We start from the raw sequence: 20267 nt of genomic DNA on the forward strand, positions 1-20267 counted from the left end.
AAATATGAAAACTATCCTGGTTTATTGCGGTGTAAAGTAGAAATCTATCAGCCGTAAGTGTGACTGTAAAGCATATTGGCACATGTGCAGGCGTATTGATTTCAATCTGTTAGGGAAACATCAAGTGGCAGTATTTAGGGGCGCACACAACACTCAGTGATTACACTCAGCGCTTACACACACGCTTACGCGATCTAGATAAATGCGTTCAAATGTGCATTTGAATAGATTTAAATATGTGTCCCTATATATATATATATATATATATATATATATATATATATATATATATATATGTGTGTATATATGTATATATATATATATATATATATATATAGGGACACATATTAAAATCTATTTAAATGCACATTCAAACGCATTTATCTAGGTCGCGGCATTGAGTGAATGTTTGCCAATATTTATTTTTCACCTCAAAACTATTTAAAAAATAAACAAACACTTAAATTTTTCACAAACTCTACATAAATTCCCAATTATGTGTATACTACTTGGAAAAAATTGCAGACTTTTGCAATTTAATAAATGCGCAGGTCCATATTACGATTTAGATTTTTATGCGATTAATTGTGCAGCACTATGTATGTGTAGCAGCCATGCCCTAAATGTCCCTTTAAGCACCAATAAATTGAGCTTATCTAATTTAAACTCATTTTAGATCTCATTTTTCATGCTGCTACCTGATGTTATTTAAGCATGATCATTAGCATCACACTGAGAATGTTTATGAAAAAAAACGGATTTGTGCAAATCCTGATTGGCTGAGATTAGAGATATGTCTCGAATGGCGTACTATGCAATATGTTCTATATAATATACAACAGAGGTGGTCATCAGGACTGGGATCATGCAAGACCCCAAAAATGTTATGAGTAGCATTTTTTACTTTCAAAATTATGAGCTCAGAAGTGAGGCATGCTCCCATGCTCCCATGTCAGTGAATGTGGCTTTTAGTCCACATTCACTGACATGGGAGCATGCTGAGGGCTAATGCAGCAGCTTGTAACACAATCACCATCAGTCATCCATTGTGACTATAAATGCTTTATGGACAGGGGTATAAAAGTGTCAAAAATATTTTGGAAAAAAGTCCCAATGATGTTCATTATTAAAATAAACATCTTTAGTCAAGCAGCGGTGGCTCAGAGATTAAGGATCTGGCCAATCAAACAGACACGATCATTATGATTTTAAATTTCGGCACTTTCCAAGCTCCTACTGCTGGCCCTTAAGCAAGGCCTTCACCCTTGCCTGCTTCTGAGAGGTCTTGACTGGTCCTGCGCTACACTTCCAGCTTCCTAGCAAAAACAAGAAAAGAATTTTACTGTACTGCACTTTTATATGTGACAAAAAGGGCTGCCTTTACCATGCAGTACCTCACATCATTTAACTATTTAAAAAAAAGAGGGAAAAAATGTCTTGTTAAAATTTATTCCTAATGAGGTTCCCAATTATTTTGGCTTTTTTGGTAAAACAAACTACAGCACAGCCTATTGGCTTTATAATGCAACCATTTAGTGCAAAATGTATGTAGACATTTTTTGAGGTTTTAGACTATCATCACAACTATTAATAGTTCACTATATTTTAGGTTTCACACAAGTGAACACATTTCTCACAGTAAAATATGCATAGTACGCCATCTGAGCTGAGGTAAGAATTTCTATCCATCAGTACATTTGCAGTGCCTTTGCATCCATAAAACATATCACACATTCATGCAACTAGACATTCAGAAGCCTTCAGAGTAGATTTTATCAGAGTAAGATCTCTCTACTTGTTTCATTTAGTGTCCCGTCTTCATGTGTGTTTTAGTTTATAAATGATGTGAACAATACATAACTAATTAAAAATACATTTTGGTAGTCCAACCAACATATACAAGCGTTTACAGTTCAGTTCTCTTCCCCGCCCCCAAAAGTGTGATTGAATGGCAGCAGATCCATAAATTTCAGTGTACTTAGTATACCAGTGCAATCATCTGCGCTCAGTCTTCCCTTAAATTCTTGCCTTCCCGTGCCTCCTCCTGCGCTCCTCTTTTTTAATGTAGCATGTTATTCTTGTTTTTCCTCAAGGTAGGCTTTTACTCGCTTCCGGACGTAGAAAGCAGTCAGGGCACTGCAGCATGTTGTAAAGACGAAGAGAGCTGCTGCATCATGAGCCAAGTCCCCGTGCAGGTGCTCGTACAAGGGCCTACGCTCAGCGTAGTCCAAACGCACAGCCTCAATCTGCATCAGTGTACACAACACGAGAAACACGTGGAAGATCTGGTGGCCCTGGCCGATAAAGTCACACCGCCCAGGGAACCAGCACTCTGGATGAGGGTAAGAGAAGAAGAAGGCACTGATCAGAAAGAAGAGGATCTGATAAAAGTGAAAAGTGACAGCTGGGTCGGTGCAAGCCTGCTGTGAACTGTAGCACGTGTATATGCGATGCACCACTGGGCTGATATCTAAGCAGTAGGCCAGGGCTGAGGGTACCATCTGACAGAACTTGGGACCGAACCAGGGCAGGCGCCGACTGGCATATTTGCCATAGCAGCAACCAGCGCATGAGAGCCATGCCATGAAAGCAGCAGTGGGCAAGAAGAAGCCCCGAATGTAAGCATGCCATGTTTCTTCCACTGAGTAGTAGAAATGCACCAGGGCACTGCCATACTGGTACACAGCCACACCCACATAGTCCAGGAAGTAAAAAGTGTAAAAGGAAAGCTCAGACTTGGCAGAAAGCAGGTGGGCGAGAGCACTGCAGGCTAGATATGTGAACGCAGTCAGGAGACCGATGAAGAGCGGCTGCGCGTGTGGGTCACGCAGAAAGTCCACAGTCTCTGACACTTCCTGGAACTTGACAAGTATAATAAGTGAGGCTAGCAAGTGCGTCCACACGTTTAATGTTTCGTTATGTCGCTGGAAGAGTGAGAGGAAGTAATAGCGCCAGCTGTGGTCAGGTGGCCGGTAGCCTGTGAGTACGTGTGATTCCCTGAAGACGCAGGGCACATCACTGATGCTCACAGTGCATGGCAGCGTGGGAAAGGCAGACTCAAGCAACTGGGGGATCTGACGCAGCTGCTGCACGTTGATAAATAAGCGGCCAATCTGCTCCATCACCACGGTCGCCATTGTGAAGGTTAGAAAAGCTGAACAATCTAGGACCTGTAAGTGTGTAAAAACAAACAAAAAAACATCATGGTGAACAATCATTCTTGTTATATATTTGTCTTTGAAGTACTGACTATTTAGTTAATTGTATTCTTATAATCCTTTTATTACTACACATTGTATTAAAAGTGCAGACCAGTGAGGTTCAACTATGTACTTTTTCACTTGTGGTCCAGCAACGATCTACTGCAGATGCAATCGTTTGCTTCAAGATATAATATGCAAATCAGCTAATAACAAGTGACCACAACAATCCCTGTGATATTCCCCCTCATTCCCAATTGCTGTATGTGGGAGGAAAAAAAGTGTTGTCTCAAACTACATTTTTGTATGTGTTTTTTCTTATTGAAGCCTCAGCATAGGAAGCCCTGGTCATTCTTTGTACATTCTTTTATGTACACTAAGATTACAACAAAACAATTATTAGAGTATTAAACTTATTTCAAATCAAATTTACTACAACTTTAGGGAAAAACAATCATGTTCTATTGGCAGTTAATTTGACTTATTTTAGGAATTTATTTCTTGAAAGAAACAAAATTCTCCACTAATAGAACAAGAAATTTGTGCATACAATTTTAGTAACATTTGACGAGAAATAAGCTTCATAATAATTTTCGAAAAATTATAGATAAGTTTGGCTAGATTGTATCATTTTTACTTGGGAAAAAAGTAAATGTGCAGTGTTAATGTATTAGCAGGGCTACTTATTGGTTCATTTTGCAGGTTGCGAAAACTTGGATGTGTGCAAAATTTGATTGTCCCGAATGGCGTACTATGCAAAATGTTCTGTATAATATACAATAGAGGTGGGTGTCAGAACTGGGATCATGCAAGACACCACAAAAATCTATGAGAGTAGCCATTATTTCAATTTCACACTGACAGGGTTAGAAGAGAAGCATGTGAACTAAAGGCCGCATTCATTGACATGGGAGCATGTCGTGTGCAGCACCGTGTGAAACATTCCCATCAGTCATTCATTTTCTGTAAATGCTTATCTTTGCATATAAAAGTATTAGTAACGTTTTAGAAAACATCCCCAACAAGTTTTTTTTTTTTTTTTTTAGTAAAATCAGCATTTCTATATTTCAAATACACCATGTAAGTAGTACCTATTTTCTCAGTCAGTATATCACAAATCAAACATTAAGGGTAGATTTATAGGGCACATTTTCTTATAAACAAATTCCCTGCAGTGTAGCATTCCTTTCTTTTACCAGCTAGCAAAAACTGTCTATCAGTTTAAGAACAGCTTGGCATGTAACCTACAGGACATGATAGACATCTTGAAGCAGGTTGAGCAATCATTTTCAGTAAATCTATCATAACCATGCCTTTATGTAATCTGATCTCCTGTGAAAATGTAAGTAAAATAACTAACCACACAGTAAGATAATTTTATCCTGCTTGAGAGGTATAAGTGATTAAAAATACAGAGTAAAAGCTAGGAAATTAATGAAATAAGACAATTATACAGAGCGTTATGTAATTATTTAGGGCGATTAAAACGTAATGTTACATTAATCTGTATTAGGTAATGGTAATAATGTTATTAATGTTAAGTCACGAACTGGCACTTAAATGTCTGTGTTGTAAACCTCGGCTGTTAAAGACCATTAAGAGGTATCTGTAAATTAAAAGACTAAAAGACTTGTGAGTTGAGCCTGATGAATCATTTAGTAATGGCACCCGACAGCAGGCCACAGCTCTCCACACCCTCGAGTAGAAAAGCTACAGGCTGAACTACTAGAGAATGTTCTAGCTCATGTACTTCACCGGATAGACAGATAAGGAAAAACACCGCAATGTGAAGAAATAGAGAACGACGCTTAGATGTACAGTTCCTCTAATGACAGTTCAGTTTGCTCTTCACTCTGTCACCGATATCAGACATGTTAATATAATACCTGAAAAAAAAAACTCTCCATCCTCATCAGAACAAAAACGAATAATTATTATTACTACGCATTTTCTCCTTATCGCCGCCTGACACCCGTTGTGTGGATGGTGACTTACCTTTTCAAGAGGCAATAATCGACAACGGATTTGTGCACGACCTTTTACACGCGCGTGTGAAGTAGACCTGAAACCTAAACATGATGAACGCTAAATATTCGTTGGATTTTCTTGCGGGTGAGGCTCCTGTCAGCGGTCTGCAGAGCCAGGCAGAAAGAAAAGTGTAGACCGAAAGAAGGACAAGCGGATCAGCCAATCAGGGCAGCGCGCTGTGAGTCACGCAACGTGTTCGGTTGCTTGTCCACCAATGGGAGAGAAGACTAATAGACTGCAGCCTTTAGATCTAGGTTACAATGTATGAAGAGGGTGAAACAGACCCGCCTACTTCCTAATAACGTTGTCTTGCGAGTCAGATTCTATATGTAAAAAATGATTCAGTGCAGAAGACGCCTGTTATCTTAAAACTTGTCATAGGTTAGCTATGATATGAAATCAGTCCTGTTAAACAAGATGCCAGTGTGAGGCCACTATATTGCAAAATGTGTCACAGTCCAACAAAGTCCAAACAAACGTGATTTGATGAGGAATGGACCAGCAGTGATAGTGACTCCCTATATACCCTGGGGTTTGTACCTGGGATCTTCAGAACCGCAGTCCAACATCTTAACTACATCTGCTATTTAAACAAGTATTTAAATAGTTTTTGTTCTTATTCGGGCAATTTTTTTAGACCATTCGATTCCCATCTCTGGTCTGTGTGCATAAAGTTTGCTGTACTGTATGTTCTCCCGGGCTTGTTGGATTTTCTCTGTGTCCTCCAGTTTCCTCTCACATTCCAAAGACATGTGTGTACTGTACAGTATGTGTGTGCGCTCTGCGATATACCCCACTTTGTGCCTGAAATCTCCTGTAATAGGCACCAGGCCCCCGCAACCCTGCATACAGGATAAACCAGTATAAACGATGATGACAATGACAATGAGGGTTTGGATCTAGAGTGTAAATGTGCTCTCTTTACCCACACAGAGGTGGGAGATGTTAACAGTGTGGCTTTGTTAACCTCTGTTTGTGAATAGAGCTTCTTTCATCATAAATTTAGACAGCAGGTCCATACTCTTTTTCTTTCTGGTTCCACCAAAATAGTCTAGTTTATAAGTTTGCATGGGATCTTAAGCCAGATTGACTTTGAAGTTTTTTCCATGTACAGTCTGTTTAGAGGTTTTGGTGGATATGGATAAGAGCTATTGCTAACATATGTTGCATTATTTAAATGTTTTATGTTATTTAACACATTTACCAAAGCCAGGATAAGCTTTTATCTTGCAAGAGGAAATTGCTGAAGTCAATAGCAGAACTAAGTATTTGTTTTAAAAACAAAACATGTGACCAAATTTAAATAACCACACTTACACCTCCAACACTTCAAGCACAGACAAAATTATTTTTTAATTTTTCATGCTGAAAATGGACAGTGCTAGAAAGGAGTACATGAATTGCAATAGGATCAAGGTACTTTACGTTACTAAATTGCAAAATTGTCCTACTTAGACAAAAAGGCCTAAGAAGTTATGTAAAACCTTATTAATTTTTTTGTTATTAAAGGTAAAGATTAATTATGGTGAATTTGGGATGTGGAATGTTTAGATGCAGTTTGTAAAAAAAAAAACTGAAAAAAACTGAAAGTGTATATACATTGTGAAAACATACAACTTCAAGAGAGTCAAATGGGTTCAGGTTTGCTTTGCTTGGGTATAAGCTGTTCAAAAACCCTCATTCAGTTGATATTTTAGTTGCAGATCACGTCTTCCCCAGCAACCTCTTTCTTTTCCAGCAAAAAAAAAATATCAAGAATGAAAAAGTGCTATGCCTTCAAATGGGCCACTAGGTGTCAACACATCCATTACACAACAGACCAGACCTTACTGCCAGACATTACTATAACTGAAAATGTGCACATATGTTTAAGTAAAGGCTATTTTTTTGGTTTCCTTATTTATATAAATATATCCAATAAAAATCATAATGTTTGATTTATTTAGTAATGGCATATGACAGCAGGCCACTGTTCTCCACACCCTTGAGTAGGAACGCTATAGCTATTGACTGAATTACTGGAGAATGCTCTAGCTAATATTAATTACCGGATAAACAGATGAGGAAAAAACAGTCCAACATGCAAAATAAAAAGACAGCCTTTTAGATGTACATTCTCCATGATGTACATTTCACTTTGTTCTTTTCCCTTTTCTGCAACACATACAAAACAGACTAGATCTTACTACCCAACATTATTGGAAATTTTCACGCATGTAGAAGTGAATGCCCTTTTTTGGTTCACTTCTTTAGAGATAAAGTACATCCAGTATAGAAAGTGTTTATGAAGAGCAAATGCAGATAATATTGTCAATGCACATATTTGCCTGTGTAATATTAGTACGTATCTGTGTTTCTCCAAAACTATTAACAAGTTTACCAATGACAAGGTAAATACAGGAATGTGCTTGTTAACCAGATGGAAAGAGAGTTACACAGACAGGCAGACAATTATTATTTGCTCATAAATGAACAGTTACAAAAAAGGGCAGATCTAAAACTGTTAAACCTAAATGTAACAAGCAACTGTGCAACTTTATTAAGCTCAAAGAACTGCAATTTTGACATACACTGGTACAGGTCAACTTGCACAATGCAATAAACAAAGCCAGAGACCTATGTGTAACACAGGCATGCTTCCCAATAGAATAAAAGACTGCTTATTAACAGGCCAAAAACCAAAGGCAGACAGCTCTACAGGTGATGGAGATTTAAAGTAGGTCTGAGCATGGAAAGTTTAAAAGATAATTATGCACCTGCTCCGCCCCTAACCTTTACGTAAAAAGTGTAAAAATAAAAAAAAAGGAAGAAAGAAAGAAAGAAAAAGAAAAAAAAGAACACATAATACTGGCCGTATAATGGAGGAAAAAAATTCTTTGGATAAGTAAAAAAAAATACCATCCCTTAAAACAGGTAGCACAAAAAAAACAAACAAAAAAAAACCTCAGTTCTCTTCACCCTCGCCTCCGTCTTTTGTTTCTTTGTTCTTTCGGACTTCCTCAAGTTTCTTGTCCTGAAATAAAATTTAAAAAAACATAGCAAAAAAGATAGAAATTAAATTCATTTACAGTTTTGTGACTTAATAAATGAAAACTTTCAGGAATTGAGGCTAACCTTCTCCTTAAATTTTTCATTCATTGCTGCCATCTGTTTTGTACGGTTTTCTTTGTTTGCTTCCATTTTCTGGTTAAGTTTCTCCTCTGCCATCTTGCTAAAATTGTTGTTCTCCTCCATTGCTTTCTGAAGAACCTCCTTCTCATGCTCTCGCTTTTCAGCCAGGTGTTTCAGGACCTCTGCCTCATGATTCTGAAGAGAATTTTGATTTAATTGATCATAATCATACAGTATGTCCTAACACAGCTAACAAGTAGAAAAATGTGGTTGGGGCAGGATCACCAAAGAGCCCTTAAGAGAGGGTAAACAGAGTAGACAGTTCAAAAAATCATTTATGTGAGTAAAATTAAAACACTGCCTTGAAATATTATCCTGTATTTTTGCGGAAATAACTGGGTATTTACAATCATGTCATTACTTTACGTCTCTCCTCCGCTGCATCTAATTTCTTCTGGATCTCATCCAATGACACCTCCTTCTTTTTGGGGGTGGACAGAGGGAATTCACCCTTGGTGTCCGGTGCCGTGGGGCTCAGAATGACCTCAAATGCTTGTCCAGAAGCACGCTTGTCCAGCTCCTTAACATGGATATCTGTGGACGATAAGACATTGATAATAACAAGTGTAAAGCATGATGTAAGAATTTCATTAAATCAAACAAGCTGTGGATAGGAGAACATGTCTGTTTGTTTTCCAGATTACCTCCAGAGGACGCCATTGCACTTTTAAACGTGAGGGTTTCAAATACCTAAAAAAAAAAGACAGAAAGAAAGAAATATATCACCATCATCCTTATCATCTTGCAATACAGATAGCAAGTATAACCCAAGCCACCAGTCTGTTCGTGACAGATGAACAACATATTCTTTGGCAGCCCTAAACAACAGTGGCCTGGCCTGACAGCATTGCCTACCCAAGCAGCATGTTCTCTTCAATACTCTATTATAACAAGACTTCAGCTGTAAAGTCAGAGGCTTTTGCAAAAAAAAAAAAAAAAAAAAAAAGGAATAATAATACAGCTTGGACCTGGACTGCACTATGTTCTTTCTATTGTTCATTTATTTCTGTCTGTTTATTTGTTTCTTTGTCTATTTCTGTCTCACTGGAAGTTATATAAGGAAGGAATTCTAGAAATATTTTTTAAGCTTGGCAGTGAGGAAAGTAAGAAATAGAAACAATGGCTAATTTCTCTGTGTAATCCTTTGGTATTGATGTTGTCTCTCTATTCTAGGAGAGTTGAGCACTTAAGTAAAGCTGGACACTCCTCACCTGACGCGCCTAAGAATACTAACAACACCGTAAGAGGAGGCATTAAATATATACACACTATTCGCTAAAATAAGTGATGTCTGACTAAAGAAAGTGGCATTGATTTGCAGGTCATGAACACCGAGGCTGTTTAGTGGGGTTAGGTGAACTGGGCGGCAGCTCAAGGACGGAAACAAAGGAGATTTTGTGTCTGTAAGGAAACAAAGGCGACGGCGGCGTTTTCCTCCAGACCACTGCACACATGTACAAGTTCACTGAGCAAGTAAACATCAGAATGGATCATATATATATATATAAAAAAAAAAATAAATAAATAACGAATAAGCATTAGGAATCCGTGAGTGACATGAGAAGGAGATTGTTTTTTTTTTTTAATGAATAGACGATTACGGTGAAGGCGATTCAAACGAGTATACTACTTTATGCAATACATAACACCTCGATTGTAGCTCATTTGTGCAATTTGTCCTATTTGACGATTCCACACAAAGGATCAATGCACAAATATATCGAGTAATGAGTGTCGTAATCATTACGGATAAATAATGTGTCACGTGGTACGACCCAAGCTGTCACACCCAATATCAGCCGATGTTTGTTCCCTGTTAAAAATTGCATTGCAAATTCCAAATGATATCCAAGGTATGAACGCGTAAGGTGTACCTTTGTTTTAAAATAGCTATTAAGATTTTCCCGCTGCCATTTCATCCAACAATCAGTGTGTTCAATGAGAGGCTGCAGAGACAAAGACACTGTTGACTCGCATGTGGACTGAGCACATTTCTTACAGTTCTGGCTCGAGACATCACAGAAAGACCTAAATAAATCATCAAATCGGTGTCGTGCTGCAAATGATGCATATTTTTATCTTACCTGCATCTTTCCCATTCTTATTGCCAGCCGAGTTTTTTTGAAAACGTGGCCAGCTATGAAAGACTCACTGACCCCAATCCATGCATGTCAGAATCTATCATCATTTCAGATCATTCTCTAATAGATGATCCGTTTTACACTGACAGTTTATACCTGTGGAGTTAGCTGCCACCAACATGCAAAATTAAGACAAAACAATCCAAAGCCTGCTGAATTAATATCACAATGAAATGCTAATGTTTGTTAATATCTATTCTCATTCCTGAAACACCCCAAAGCGATGCTGCCTTCATGCCTATTGTTTGCTTCGGGCGCTTACTTTTTTTTTTTTTTTTCTTTTTTCTTTTTTTTACACATTTTTTGTATTAGTATTGTTTAAGAAAACACTTCTAACGCAACCGAATTTAACACCGAGGGTTTTTTATATACATATACGTACAATCGCAACAAATGTAAATAACAAAGCAACACGAGACCCGAATAACACACCCACCTCGGATGCTGTAGAAAAAAAGCCCTCTGACTCCTCACGCGCTTGAGGCTCCGCTCTGCATCAGCACCGCGCGCTCGCGCACAAAAAAACTACCAGGGCGGGTGACGTGCCACATGTCTCTGATCGTGATTGGATGAACTGGACACTTAAACAACGCAGTCGGCTGCGAGGATTCTGGGATTTGTAGTTTTTGCATCTCTGCCGTTGACTAGGATTTAATAATGAATTTGAACGTTAGGTTTGGCGGTTTGAGTCATGGACATGCTCATAATAGATACATATTTTGATTTTTTTACTGTTGGTAGTTTCACGCAACATAACACATAAAGGTAAAATGCTTAAAATATTCATCACCAAGTAATCTTGAATGTAGGATACAGTTACAAAAAAAGGAATGAATTCATGTCCGGAGTAGTAGTTAGCACTGTGGCCTCACACCTGCCTTCTGGGTTTGGTTCCTGCCTTGGGGTATGTGTGCGAGGAGTTTGCGTGTTCTCCCCGTGCTTGGTGGGTCTCCTCCACGTATTCCGGTTTGCTCTCACAGTCCAAAGACATGCAGATTAAGCTAATTGGCATTCCTAAATTATCCATAGTGTGTGTATGTGGGTGAAGGTATGTGGCCCTGTGATAGATTGGCACCCTGTCCAAGGTCTCCAGAGTTAGATTTCAGGCTCCTGTGACCCTGTTTAGGATAAACGGTATAGAAGATACATGCATAAATGAATAAATGAATGAATGAATGAATGAATTGGTTTTAAAAAATGTGTCTTGTGGCAATTAGGCCTAAATTCACTGGCACTTTAATAGCAAAACTCATTTGCCTTCCCCACTTTTATTCATGCAATTATACAATCATCTAATCATGTGGCAGCAGAAAAATGCATAAAATCATGCATCTCAAGAGCTTTGGTTAATGGAGGAGTCAGCAATACTGAAAAAAGAAATTGTTTATATTTAATATTATTATCTTTAGAAGGTCTGCCCCCACAAACACATGAATAAATTCCGCCAAGCCGCAGAATAGACAGCTAGCAGACCATGAGGAAATGTTTGCTGAATTTGATTCGCTGACTTCTCCTTTAATGTTCACGTCAAGCATTAGAATGTAGGCGAAATGGTACCTCAATAACTTAGTTGACATAGTTTCTGATGTCACATTGCATGGTTAAAGTGTTTCTATAACAGCTGATCTGCTGGGTGTGAATTTTACACACGACTGTCTCTAAAATGTACACAGAATGGTGTGAAAGACAAAAAAACTGCAGTAAGTTTCAGCTCTGCAAAAGCAAACACCTTGTTGATAAAAGAGGTCGAAGGAGAACGGCTAATGATGTCTGAGCTGACATGAAGTCTTTGTTAACTTCAATAACCATTCATTACAACTAGGGTAAGCAGAAAAGCATCTCCGACCACACCAACATGTCAAAACTTGTGGTGTATGTGCTACAAGAGCAGAAAACCTCTGCAAGTGGAAATCAATCATTTACAGCTAATAAAGTATGCACAATAATATAACTTAAAATATATTAAATATACCTGCACTATGTTCTATGTTAGATTAGAGCTACGCATAATAACATTTAGGCAATTTAGGATTCGCTTGCCATTCATCGTGTTTGACTTTGATGTACTCTTGAATTTCCTTATTGTTTAAAATTGTCTTCTGGCTGTTATCATTATTTGTGACAATGAAAACTCACATTTGTGCATATTTGATTGGTAGCATGCAGACAATGTAAGTTCAGTTTATAAGATTAAAACTACCCTTATTTATATAATTTCTCCAACTTAAAATCCTAGAGAAACAAAGTCTACAACATGTCTAAAGTAGGTTTATGACTATACTATATCTTTTAAGTAGCACTCTTGTGTATCTGATGGGACCAGTATTGTTTTTTTGCTAATGCTAGTAATAGCAGACACTCCCAGGCGAAGGGAGCAGATGGTAGAGGATGGTAGAGGATGGTAGACCCCCCTGGGGTCATTGCTGCATGTTCAAAGCCACAGAATAAAAGCATAGACAGAGAGATTCCTTGCTGAGTCTAGTACTCTCTCCCACAGACATAATGTTCTCCTGCGGTGCCAGATCATTAAGTCATCTATTTAAAATAATGATCATTCAAACAAAAGCTTGTGTCTTGTGCACTTAGATTTTCTCTTGTCATACGTCATTATTTGCATCGAATCTTTCAGGTTTGTAGCAGCATATTCATATTTAATAGAATTCATATGTTCATATTCATTTATTTATATTTTTTTAAACGTTACTTTCAACAAACCTGTTATTCACAGGTGTGAATATTTTGCAGTACAATGTGATGTGTGAAGATGAAATCATAGCTTAATACCTTGTGACTCAGTGCTTGAAGATTATTGGACAGGGGTTTGTGTGTAACACGTAGAGTGAGAAAGCATTCAGGCTCTCAATTTGTATGCTAGTGCACATGTCTGGTCATGTGAGCTATAACAATGAGACGTGATGTCACTCTGTCTGCAGTATTGTCTTCTTTTTAGATCCCGAGTTAAGCCCAGAAGATAGGGTTTCTGTATTACAAATAATATATAACAGTGTACTGGAAATATTTTGCTGATTGTTGATGTAATGGAAACAGTCAAAATCATTTCTTTGTCTAGAGTCTGTTTTGCTTCAAGCAGAGCATTGTGAATGCTGAAAGCACAATTGCCCAAATTTACAGTCTGGAGTCTGGATCAAATGTCTCCCTGTCTCCATGCACAAAGTGGGTCACTGGCAAATTCTCATGGTACTACCTTATGACTTTACCATGGGTATTTGCTAATGACCCATTTGCATGCTGTAATGCATGACAGGTCCTATCTGAAGTTCATGTAATGGTAAATCAAATGCAGCACCTAAATTTATAAACTAAGCTGAGGAAGCAGATTTAACATAGAGGCTTCAACACTTGGCAGCTTCATTTGGCTTTTTGGGTGACATCAGACTGAGTGACATCACAGTGTTATGTAATACGCAGCCTCTCTGCCTCCCTTAGACAAAATGTTCCCCTCCTCCACCCTGCCAGGCATGGTACACATTCACATGCTCTGTACATGTTGCGTTATATAATATACATCATTCCCTTTTGTTAGAGTACCTCTCTCTCCTTAAGAAAGGTATGTCTCAGTTTTCATTGTATGGAGCACCATCATAGAAATATAACACCAAGAGGAAAATACTATAATAATAATAATAATAATAATAATAATAATAGCACTTATAAGTTTTTCATCACAAAAAAGGCTTTGTCAGTTGTTGTTGTTTTATTTTTTTGGTTTGCTAACCTCTAGAGAAAGAAACGAGACAAGTGAAAGATGACTTATTAAAACTGATATAATGTGATAACAGGAACCAATTGGTTTTATGGCATTAAATTTAACTAAAAGGGAGTATTGAATGAATACCTAAAAAAATGTGACATAAAGTAGAATTTAATCAATAGTTTCCTAGAGGAATCCAGACACTCGTTAAGTTCTAGTGCACTTGCTTTGAACAAAAATAGTTGTATTAATAAAAATTGATACACTTACTTGATGCACTGTATGGAAACATTGCTGTGGTATAAAAGCAATTAAACAATTGGGGACAATTGGTTATAGGAAAATAATGCATTTTGTGTTAACACTAATCTGTCAAGTTTTAGCTCTGACTATTTCATAAAGCTTGATGTACAGTACTGCAAAAGTCATGAGTCACCCCTAATTTCTTCATATTTCGCTTTCATAAAGACAGACGTTCTTGTATTTTTAATGCAGTCTTGAGGAATAGTTCTACTGGCTTACTGAAGGACTTCTTTTTGACTTTCATTTTCAGTCCAGTCCCTGTACCTGACCAGTTTTAAATAATTGTTTTTTTTTTGTTAACCCACACAGTGATCTATACACCATTCAAGCATTAAAAGCATCTAACTTAAGGCATGAACCAGTAATAAACAGGTGCAGATGATGGCAGATGTTTAGGCTGGTGATTAATATCCTAGTGATGCTGAATGCTGAGTTTAAAACAGACGAGAGGGGAAATGAGGTTGCTGCTGAGGTTGAAGTTGTATGTTTATGCACTATTCAGTCAAATCCAAGTCTCAGTTAAATATTTGTTTCCATTTATTTCTTTAATAAACAAACTAGTTGGTAGAGTTGTTAGTGATAGAACATCACTTAGTTACCTAGTTACCTCACAAGGACTTGTAGATTGCTGGTAATAGCTGGTAAAAATAGTTTTCTTTTTCATCTTTGTCTGATGAACTTTCATATTTTAAATCAAAAGTTATATCCATGAAAAATTAATTTCTTGCCAGGTCCGCTGCTGCTGCAAATGCTACCAAATTAATGGTCTCAGATTAATTGTTTGATTTAACTAGTGAACATAGACAAGGCACAGTGGCATGAACAATGTCCCAATGGGATTGCAGTCAATAACAGTACTCTAGGAATGCTGCTTATGCAATCAAATTAGTGGATTGGAACTAATCATTGCATAATTACTATATAGACTGCTCGATATAGAGCATTTTGTAGAGCAACAGTGAAGGACTGACATCATACTATCATACTGAATTCTGGCACAATTAAGAACTCCAGAACCACTAACCTGTACATGCTGGCATTAAACCTGGTTGTTTAAAAAAAAGATCTTTTATTAATCTTGTTATATAATGTGGCTTGGTATCTATGCAGACAGATTGATGTTTTGATATGGTATGCAGTGCAGATGAGAATGTAAAGATGAAGTAGAGGTGTAGTTTCCGGTGCATTCAGAATTATATTGTAGTGCACTATTATGTGAATATAATCCAGGTTGTATATTAAATATATTAAATAGGGAATTGATTCAGACATGGAATGAATCTCTACAATTTCTCATTATGAGATATTTTACTGCATAACTAATCTCAATCTTGCATCTGCCTCAATATCACATTTATGATTTTAAACCAGTCATTTTACAGCACCTTTTATTATATCACAGACTTGCATGCTGCAATGATATTTAAAAAATCTGTACATCACATTCCCTTTGCAGTAAACAGAAGCAACACTCCAACAGTCAGTTTTCATGTCAAATTGTCTAGTCGGCAGAATTTGGGGGAAGGGTATTTATTTTGCATGTACTGTATGGGTGCTAAAAAGTGCAACTAGTAGTGTCATTTCCTGTTTGCCTCTAATGTGTATAATTATGTAGGCTTTCTTTCCACACTCTCGCAGCAGCGCTTTATTTGAATCTCTCAACAGCACTCAAGTGGAAAAATACCAGCATCTCCTTGGAGGGACGACTGAAAGAGCGACGGTTGCGCCAGTATAAAGTTGTAATCCTGGCAGCCGCCTCATGCACACAGTACAATGGAGAGGCAGATATCAGCTGCCTAGGCCTCTCCCAGCCAGAGGAACCCACCAACAGCTAAACAAAAGATCTGATTATAACAGACTGAATCAGTCTGAATAAGCACCCAGCAGCTCACAAGAGTGGGGGACATTTCAGTTAAATCTGTCCCCTTGCCTTTCATCACAGTGAGTAATGACATCAAATGTTTTCCCTTTTCTCAAGAAGGGTCACTGAGTTCTCCAAAATGGTGACATATTTTTAAACACATATTACATACTACTTACATATTATGACATATTTAGTAGTTCATGTTTCAGGGTTTCTTTTTGCGCAAGTGATTTTTTTAACAGATGTCTTGTTTATTTAAAATGTGATTTTTTTTTTCTTTTAGCAAAATTCACTTATTTTCTAATGATTTTAGGTCCTGACCACTGCAGATAGGGAACATCCCACAAGAGGTTCACTTGCTGCCTAACATACCCCACCCACTTTCAGCCGCATTGCATTTTCAGCATCAACAAGATAAGAAACAAGATTGAAACTGTAGTCACTGTGAGAAAGGACAAATTGTAATTGCTAGACATCTGGTTCAGAGCAACTCCAAAACTGCAGCTCTTGTAAAATGTTTGTGGACTGCAGTGGTCAGGACTTTACAAAAGTGACCCAAGAAAGGAAAACCGGTGAACTGGCGACAGGATCATGGGTGGCCAAGGTTCACCGTTACACATGTGGAGTGAAGGCTGTGTAATCCGATCCAGTAGAAATGCTAGTGTAGATCAAATTGAGGAAAAGGTTGATGCTGGTTCCAATAGAAAGATTTCAGAACACACAGGTCATTGCTGGCAAAGCGGGGGAACCTACTCAATATTAGATGGGTGGCCATAATGTTATGGCTGATCAATTTATATTAGTGTATGATTTCTAAAATGTTTATATTCGATGTTTAATGGGTGAAACATTGTTTTGTTTAGGTTTTTTTGCTTGTTTGTTCCATGCTGTCCATCAATGTTAAAAACTTCAGAGTGTGACCAACATATTGATCAAGTGTCCAGTCTTAAATCAGTCAAGAACACAACTGGAGTTAGATGTTACTGGTTTACATCATCTTCGTCATCATCTTCAGGATTAGATCATCGATTCCCATTTCCCATTGCACACCCTCCTGCAGTGTAATGTATGGATGGTACACATGGTAGGAGTAGTCCAGCTTAGGCTTTTCAAATCTCTTATCTTATTGAGATTGTTAATTCTTTGGATGTGTGATCATGTGTTTATAGCCTAATTGCATAAGCCATAATCCATTTCGGTGCTAATTTCACCGTACTCAAGCACAACATACTACATTATAAGAAAATAAAATAAAAATGTTATTAGAATTAAATATTAGCCTTACATAAGTTATACAGTTTACGGTTAGTGCTTACTATGCTTGGAGATCTCCTAAAATTTCAGTTCTTTTTGTGAAATTTCAGTTTGTTTTGTCTATTGCATGTTCCCTGAGCTTTTTTCCCTATGACTTTTTGTATTTGTGTTATTCCTGTTACAGCTCATATAATACAGAATATTTTCTAACAAGTTCACTGTGGTGATACTCAGTGGGATCAGTTGTTATGGTTCCCAACTGGAGTCTAGAACCCTCAGGGATTTGTGATATTTATATTGTGTTACAGTGTGGAAATGTAATTCACCCTCATTGAAACTATCATATTCATGAGCAAGTTGATATACTAGAAGATAATTAATTAATAATTACTAATTTAATGGAAAGTTCAGAAATAAAAGGCTTTAAATACCTTAAATATTATTGGAACTATCTAAACAATGAGCCTAATTTTTTTATTGTGTTTATTGAAAAGAGATTCGAGAGAGTCTGAGAAATCTATTTTTAAAGGGTCTCTGGCTGCAAAAGGTTTGAGGACCCTTTAGTTTTGCTCTCTCTCTCTCTCTCTCTCTCGCTCTCTCTCACACTACATACCCTCTCTACTGTATATCTCTCAGTGGAAGGCAGGTTGGCAGAAAGGCATGTTAAATGCCGTGTGCAGTATTTTAGTGTGTATTGCACACTCCCACTCCTCCCTTTCCTGAAGGATACCAGCACCATTCTAATTACAGTTCATTGGCACGCCTCGACGCATATTATTTGTTACACCATTGTGGGGCAGCCAGCACTTCTGCCCCAGTGGAGTTGAGCTTTCAAGAACATTGGATATAATGGCCCTCTCAAATAATGTTAGACATGCCAACACAAATTGCATTCTAAAGCCCCTGGGTGACACTCACCAAAGGTCAACCATCAGAATAGGTCTTTGGCTTACTGGCTTTAATTGCCATGTTAGAGCTGAGTGAGCTGTAACACATTTTCACTGTTTCAGTTTCTCAGCCCAGACATGCTTTAACGTGATATTGACTGATGAAATACAGCCAAGCAGTTTCCCTTGTGTGTGACCAGACAGTGACTAGTTCCTTACTGTGAGGATGATGCTTTCATATTTTTAGCTCTGACTCTGGCCTTCATGCATCACCCACCCTCCTGCCTCCACTCCCTTACCCCTCTGCATGCACCCTCTCACATTCTGCAAATATTACTAATGTGTGGTACTGTTATTTCAACCATTACAGTCCTGAGTCCTGCATTATGCTGTAAAATCTTTTCACCCTCTAGCAGATAGTTTAGTTAGAGGCATGTGTGTGCATAAAATATTCAAGATTCCATAACGCTGATAAAAGTATTTTCAGCAATGTTTTTTTATCAAATATGGTTTCCTCAGCAACGTGTTACTATGGCAATAGCATCAGCGGTTTCCTTCCTGGAGCGTAAGAAACATGCTACTATGACTTTTGGGTGGATTCATTTGGGCCAACAGTATACCCAGTAGCTATAGCAACATGCTGTGCAAGCCCAGCATCAGTTGAATGGACTTACTGTAAACAGCAGAAAAATTGCACAGAACATTTAAAATGTGTTTAATTTTGAGCAGTTGTGGATTCAAAATAATTATGTAAAAATCATTTAAATTTTGTTATCACTCTTATTCAGAGGTTCGAAACATAGCTATAAAGTGCTATATGATTTTCTATAATGAGAAAAAATAGCTATTCATTTGAATTAAACAATTAATTAAATGTCATAAAATGCTGCATTTTGTTGACAGCTAATTTTTATTTAATTTTAGTTGTAGTATTTTTTAGTTTAGGTATGTGGGGAAAGAAATGTTTGGATGGATAATGGAATTTTAGCTTTTAGCCTTTAGTCTTTATTAATTTTTACATGTCTTATAGTTTTTAAGCTTAGCAAAAGCACCTACAACAAATTTAGTCCACAAAAAGTCAATAGTTTAAGCATTTAAGATTTTAGAAAGTTACATCCATTCATTTTCTACTATTTAATTCTTTATTGAATGGAACAATAGATATCACTTATACAAATGCATCTTTCTACCCCAAAACTTTTTCCTTCCCCGATGTGCATACAGAAAAGTTATTTTCACTGCAGAGGCTAAAAACTCACATTGGTATGACTGTACAGTATATTCAGCATGCAAAGATATATAAAGCAATACTGTACTGAGCACAGTAATGACGCATCATACACCAATCAGCCATAACATGAAAACCACCGTCAGGTGAACTGAACGACATGGATCACCAACTACTGTATAACACCAGCAAACTGGTGACAGCACAATGGACAGTCAAGGACAGTCCAATCCCACAGAAAAGCCAGTGCAGCACAAATCCACGAAAAAGTAAATGCTGGCAACAATAGAAAGGCACCAGAACACCCACTGCACCACAGCCCACCTCAGGCCCTTTACAGTCTGAGCAAAAGACAAGGTAATGTATTAGCCCAGCTGTAACTCAGTGGTTAGATAGTGCTCTGCTGATTAGAAGGGTGTGAGTTCAAACCAAAGCAGCAACCAACCTACCAGTGTTGGACCACTGAGCAAGGTGTAGCA

General features: G+C 37.6%; 2 protein-coding genes across 2 annotated transcripts; both read right to left on the minus strand.

Annotated features, from left to right (window-relative positions):
* Window positions 1-347: 347 nt before the first annotated feature.
* Window positions 348-5339, minus strand: paqr7b (progestin and adipoQ receptor family member VII, b). Its single transcript, XM_053493670.1, has 2 exons — window positions 5196-5339; window positions 348-3170 (listed from the first exon to the last, which is right to left on the minus strand). Exon 2 carries the CDS (start codon window positions 3135-3137, stop codon window positions 2073-2075), a length of 1065 nt encoding a protein of 354 aa, XP_053349645.1. The 5' UTR covers window positions 3138-3170; window positions 5196-5339; the 3' UTR covers window positions 348-2072.
* A 1217-nt stretch (window positions 5340-6556) lies between these two features.
* stmn1b (stathmin 1b) lies at window positions 6557-11066 on the minus strand. The gene is made up of 5 exons (XM_053495491.1): window positions 10977-11066; window positions 9044-9089; window positions 8761-8933; window positions 8343-8534; window positions 6557-8241 (listed from the first exon to the last, which is right to left on the minus strand). Exons 2-5 carry the CDS (start codon window positions 9057-9059, stop codon window positions 8173-8175), a joined length of 450 nt encoding a protein of 149 aa, XP_053351466.1. The 5' UTR covers window positions 9060-9089; window positions 10977-11066; the 3' UTR covers window positions 6557-8172.
* Between the last annotated feature and the right edge of the window lie 9201 nt (window positions 11067-20267).

This window comes from Clarias gariepinus, chromosome 4 (genome assembly GCF_024256425.1).
Source record: "Clarias gariepinus isolate MV-2021 ecotype Netherlands chromosome 4, CGAR_prim_01v2, whole genome shotgun sequence".
Classification (NCBI taxonomy): domain Eukaryota; kingdom Metazoa; phylum Chordata; class Actinopteri; order Siluriformes; family Clariidae; genus Clarias; species Clarias gariepinus.

What these genes read in the sequence shown, in the direction of transcription:
- paqr7b (XM_053493670.1), bottom strand. Translation starts at nt 3,137, where the DNA reads ATGGCGACCGTGGTGATGGAGCAGATTGGCCGCTTATTTATCAACGTG.
- stmn1b (XM_053495491.1), bottom strand. An exon ending in CAGCGGAGGAGAGACGTAAA is followed by an intron (nt 8,535 to 8,760) that starts GTAATGACATGA and finishes AATTCTCTTCAG; the next exon opens with AATCATGAGGCAGAGGTCCT. An exon ending in ATGAAAAATTTAAGGAGAAG is followed by an intron (nt 8,242 to 8,342) that starts GTTAGCCTCAAT and finishes ATTTTATTTCAG; the next exon opens with GACAAGAAACTTGAGGAAGT.